Source organism: Ictalurus furcatus, chromosome 21 (genome assembly GCF_023375685.1).
Source record: "Ictalurus furcatus strain D&B chromosome 21, Billie_1.0, whole genome shotgun sequence".
Lineage (NCBI taxonomy): Eukaryota > Metazoa > Chordata > Actinopteri > Siluriformes > Ictaluridae > Ictalurus > Ictalurus furcatus.
The window spans coordinates 11,758,833-11,764,067 of record NC_071275.1 but is presented as its reverse complement, the minus strand read 5'-3'; the positions used below and the strand labels follow the sequence as shown (position 1 = coordinate 11,764,067).

Here is a 5,235-nt window from a genome sequence, read left to right as displayed (position 1 = left end):
AAATTAGCTTTACCTTTTTTCATGAAATAATATTGCTGATATCGAAGCCGCACTGAGGTCAAATATTATTTTTATGAAAAAGATTTTGCGCCTTCACTGACTTGCACACTTCCTCGTGTAAATGAGGTGTCCTCCCCTTTAAGGCTATAGTTTAAGGCTTTTCTTTTCTCAGCCAATGAGAAGCTCAGATTTAAAATGATCCTACAAAACGTTATGTATAAGCTCCCACTTAAAGGGATGAGATGTCTTTTTCCTTCGACTTCACTTTCTCTTCTTCTTCTTGTTAGTGTCAGCAAAAAAACTCGAGTCGGTCTTTAATTACGAGCCGCACGAATTGAGGATTGGGCGAACGCGCATGCGCAGAGAGAAAGAAGAAGAAGGGAAGAAAATGAGCTTGGAAGTGAGAGGTGAAGTGTCCCTCTTTCGGAGCACTAGTCGACTTTTTTTTTAAAGCATCGATAGCTCATGACATGACTTCGATTGTTGTGGATACTTGACCTTGATTTATTTATTTATTTATTTATTTGCCAAAAAAAGGAAGAAGAACAAAAACAAACAAAAAAGAATAATAATCACGAATGAAAATAGACAAGTCATGGAGGGACTGAGCGGGAACTGTCCTGCCTCTCATTGCAGGGAACTGATCTCTCACCCCGGACTAGGGCGACACTCTGGGACTATTATGCCCCACCAGGGCTCGATTTACCCCGATATCTCCTCTCCTGAAGGCGGAAGGCAATGTCCAGGGCCTCAGACACCCTCCTCCGGGGCATCTCTGGGTTATAATTACCCTTATTCCTACTACGAATGCCGTTTGAGTCATTCTCACGGTGTTAATGTGCAGAAGCCGTGCTCTTATCACCCCGCTGAGAAATATCCCGAGCACGGGGAAGAGCTCTCCAACCGAGCTAAAGAACTGGCTTTTTACCCAGGTTTTGCCGGCTCTTACCAAACCGTACCGGGATATCTGGATATGGCGGTGATGCCGGGAATCGGTGCTCATCCAGAAGTGCGGCACGAGAGCTTAATCCCTGTGGATGGATATAATCACTGGGCATTGAGCAACGGATGGGATGGACAAGTGTGTTTTTCCAAAGAGCAGAGTCAGCAGAGCCACCTCTGGAAGTCACCTTTCCCAGGTTCTATGCCATGCTAGCACCAATTTAAAAAAATAAATAAATAAACCCCCCTGACCTATACGGATTCACACAAAATGTCCGTTTTTCTATTTAATCATTTAATACTCAAGGTTGTGTGTATACAGTATGTAGTATATATTTATATTTACTGCAATACATTCACACAAAAAGACGAATAAAATTTAGAAAATATGTTCTCGTGCTCATTAAACACTGCCAAAGTTAATTCCGCTCTATAAATGTTATAGCTGCATTGGAAAAAAGTTTATTTACAACTCTGTTGCATCTTTTTCGGACATGAGTCTCAAGAATGTCGACGAATCACACGCAACGCGTCAAAATGTAAAGCGTCTGTGTGTGTGTGTCTGTGTGTGTGTGTGTGTGTTGCAAGTAATTTATGCAGCGGCGTTATAATGAGCTAATACTCAGCATTCTGAGATGTACTACTAATTTATTAATTTATCTATCCATTTATTTATTTAATTATGCGTTTTTTGGTTTATTGGTAGCATCACATAAATTTTTGTCGGAATGTTATTTCACACTTTTAACTGTAAATGCTGTTTGAGGGAATGTGTTAATGTGTTAATATTGATAATATTGTTGTGGTATTTTTTGTTGTGGAAGCGAGAGCGCAGTAGCCATGGGTCTGTAGCCCTGTGTGTATAGGCCTGTGTGTGTATGTGTGTGTGTGTGTAAGCAGGTTACCCTGTAGTACACACTGTTAAAAACCGCTCCAGAGTTTATTTTTCTGCTGTCTGTGATTTCGCTTTAATCCTGTTCAGCTCATACAGCATATTTATTCAAAGTGATCGCTCGCACATACATGAACACATACATACATACGTACACACAGACAGACAGAGAGAGAGAGAGAGAGAGAGAGAGAGAGAGAGAGAGAGTGAGAGATGATAGTCGGTCCTCCTTCTTCCGTTAAATCCAAAAAATCTGGATGTTTTCCAGGTGGCAGATTCCCTGCGGTCACTGGACGATTAATAGCTACAGTTTGTCTCTCTATTGTCTTCTGTAATACTGTCTATTAAGATGACACCGTAAAACAGCGCCTGTTATTTATTTATTTTTTTATTTTTTTATTTACACCACACTGAGTTATATTAGTACTCACTATTTCCCTAAGCTCCTGTGATCCAAACTCAGCAGTATGATGATGGTTTCCGCCCTAACAGGGAGTTTAATGTTGACTTTGGCAGCAAAATTAGAGCTCGGTTACCTTCAAGCTATCAATCCTGGTGTGTTGTTTTACCTCTTATACTCGGTTTATTTTTATTTTTTTTCTTATGCAGAAGTTGTGCCACTGCAACCTGAAGTCAGCAGCTACCGCCGAGGCCGCAAGAAGCGCGTGCCTTATACCAAGATCCAGCTAAAAGAGCTCGAGAAGGAGTACGCGGCCAACAAGTTCATCACCAAAGATAAAAGACGACGGATCTCCACCATGACTAACCTCTCAGAGAGACAAGTTACCATCTGGTTTCAGAACCGACGTGTAAAGGAAAAGAAAACCGTCTGCAAGTCAAAGTCAAGTGCCCACATGCACGCTACCTGAGGAGAGGCCAATCTGTAAAAATAAAACAGAAAACAAAAATAAACATTTTAAACATGCAGATTAATAACCCCTTATTGATATAATCTATTAATCTATTCATGACATGGTTAATTTTGGTAAATTGTGATTATCCCAGCCACCTGGAAATTAGCATTGTGCAACTTCAAACCGACAAACCCCCATAATCAGTAATTCAAATATTCGAGTAGTTGCAAACTAATGGAACCTGTTTCCTTCCGAAAACAAAAAAACAAAAACAAAAACAAAAACAAAAAACAAGCAAACAAACAAATAAATAAATAAATTCACGCTCTCATTTATCAGATAAGGTCTGGTAAACATTTCCCCATGGCCTCAAAGCAAAAGACAATTTTTAAAAGTTTCAGTGGTTTTATTTGTATAAAGGAAAATCAAACTGGGGTTTTCTTGTTACTTGTTTCCTAAAACTTCTCACTCGTGTGTGAAGGTTCTGGTGAAAATCAGGGGGTTTTGGGGACGAAGTCAGCGCGCGCTGCTTTAATTCATTCCTATGAAACCAAGTTTGAAGTGAGCAGTGGTTGAAAAAAAAAAACCCTATAATATTCAGAAAACTCAAGTTTTAAAAAAAAGCTCAGTGTGTCTTGTGTTGGACCGGAAATGTGCAGGTCTGCAAGGCTGCGTCTGTGATATTGTACAGTGCCATGCATAACTATTATTTAATTATATATAAGACTCTCTCGTGCGACATGAGGTGTAAATTGCTATTATTTTATCGTGTATTTTATGTCAATCTCGTTTATTTTCCCATTTGAAGGATGTTTCTCTGTCATGAAACTGGAATGTTTTGTTAATGCCTTGTGGATATTAAAGAGTATTGCTTATTAATGCATAATTTCTATTTGGTTGTGTAGCGTGTCTGTGTGTGTGTGTGTGTGTGTGTGTGTGTATGTGTGTGTAGACGTCTTCATATGTAATTTTATAAAGTTTATAATCTAAATGTTGCACATGTATTCTCATTTATTCAGAACACTGAGCTGAAATAAATATTACACACTAACAATAATAAGACATAACAGTGGAGCAAAACACATCCTGTGTAACTCTCTGTGTAGAAAAGTATTAATTATACATACACTTATCCGATCAAAAAAGGTTCCTGTTCATGAGGGTTTGTTTATATAAATGAAATTTTCTGAATAATCTGACATTGCTGTTGGTCTATCAATTTGTTTCCTTCATTTCAATGTACTCAGCTGCACTATTTCATTTTTTTTTAGGCTACACAACCAACAACAACAACAACAACAACAACAACAACAACAACAACATAATAATAATAATAATAATAATAATAATAATAATAATAATAATAACACAGAAGAATACACTTTATATGCACAACAATTAAACAAAAATGTACAGAAAATGATGAAATTACAGTCTCTGAAAAAACTCAGTGCTCTTCAAGTGTTCTTTAATGGTTCATTAAATAAAAAAGTGTATTTCTATTTCTAGTCTTCATTAACACTCTAACACTCTACAGAATATTTAAATTCTCCAGAGCAATAACCAAAGAACCCTTAAGAGTATAAGTGTTGTAGGAGTGTAGATTACAGATTATATTTTAGGATCTGTCATTCATGGATAAGGATCTCACACAAGATCAAAATCAAATCAAACCCCTTTTTAAAAATATATATATATTTTAGGAATTCCAGGAGATCTTCCACCACGTGACACTAATGATTTAGTCCAAACTCCCTGCTGTAATCATCATCTTTTAAGTCCACTTTCATTCAGTCTTTATTCACTGGAGATCATTCGAATTCATTCCCTCATGATAACTGACAGTTATTAGTACATTTTAGCACCGTGCAGTGTTTACAAAGCTTTTTTTTTAAGTTGTAGAACGGATCACACACACAACGAAAATGAGTACGTGTTTAGAATACGAAATATAGCGTACTGAGTAACGTAATGCCTTTATTCCAATATTTAACACAATCACCATTTCATGTTTGTATATTAGACTAAAGTTGATAGTGTGACGTCATTAAAGTGACCACTTTGCTATTAGCAGGTTATAAAACCTGCCTTAACCTCAGACTCGCCATCTATTGTGTATTTCTGCTACTGTTTTGGATACCCTTGACCATGATTTTGCAGTCTTTGACCTTGACACACACACACACACACACACACACATAAACACACACACACACACACGCACACACACACACTGCAAACAGAGGAAGTGTGGGTTTCCTCTCGGTACAAAAGAGCCATTTCTACTGACAAATATTTAAATCCAGTCCAATAGGAGCACGTTAAAAGGTCCACATTCACGCTGATTATTTATTTATATATAATATATTTTATATTACACTTTATTCGCAGCCCAACATCTCAGTTTCCCGCGCTTTCCTTTTATTAGCCTCTCTTCGTGCTGAATGTCTTACAGAACAGAAACTAAAACTGAGAAAAACTGAGTTAAAGCTCTGCTTTTTTCCCTCTTTGTCCAGTGTTTTTACACGACCTCAGGTCATATCGTGT

At 37.6% G+C, this 5,235-nt stretch overlaps 1 protein-coding gene across 1 annotated transcript; it reads left to right on the top strand.

Annotated features, from left to right (window-relative positions):
• The first annotated feature begins 595 nt into the window (after positions 1-595).
• Positions 596-2,847, top strand: LOC128625348 (homeobox protein Hox-C13a-like). Its single transcript, XM_053653578.1, has 2 exons — positions 596-1,139; positions 2,444-2,847. The coding sequence occupies exons 1-2, from the start codon at positions 596-598 to the stop codon at positions 2,701-2,703; spliced, it is 804 nt and encodes a 267-aa protein (XP_053509553.1). The 3' UTR covers positions 2,704-2,847.
• Positions 2,848-5,235: the final 2,388 nt, after the last annotated feature.

Coding starts and splice junctions, on each gene's coding strand:
- LOC128625348 (XM_053653578.1), top strand. CDS start 596: ATGGAGGGACTGAGCGGGAACTGTCCTGCCTCTCATTGCAGGGAACTG. Junction 1,140..2,443: donor CTGGAAGTCACCTTTCCCAG/GTTCTATGCCAT, acceptor TTTCTTATGCAG/AAGTTGTGCCACTGCAACCT.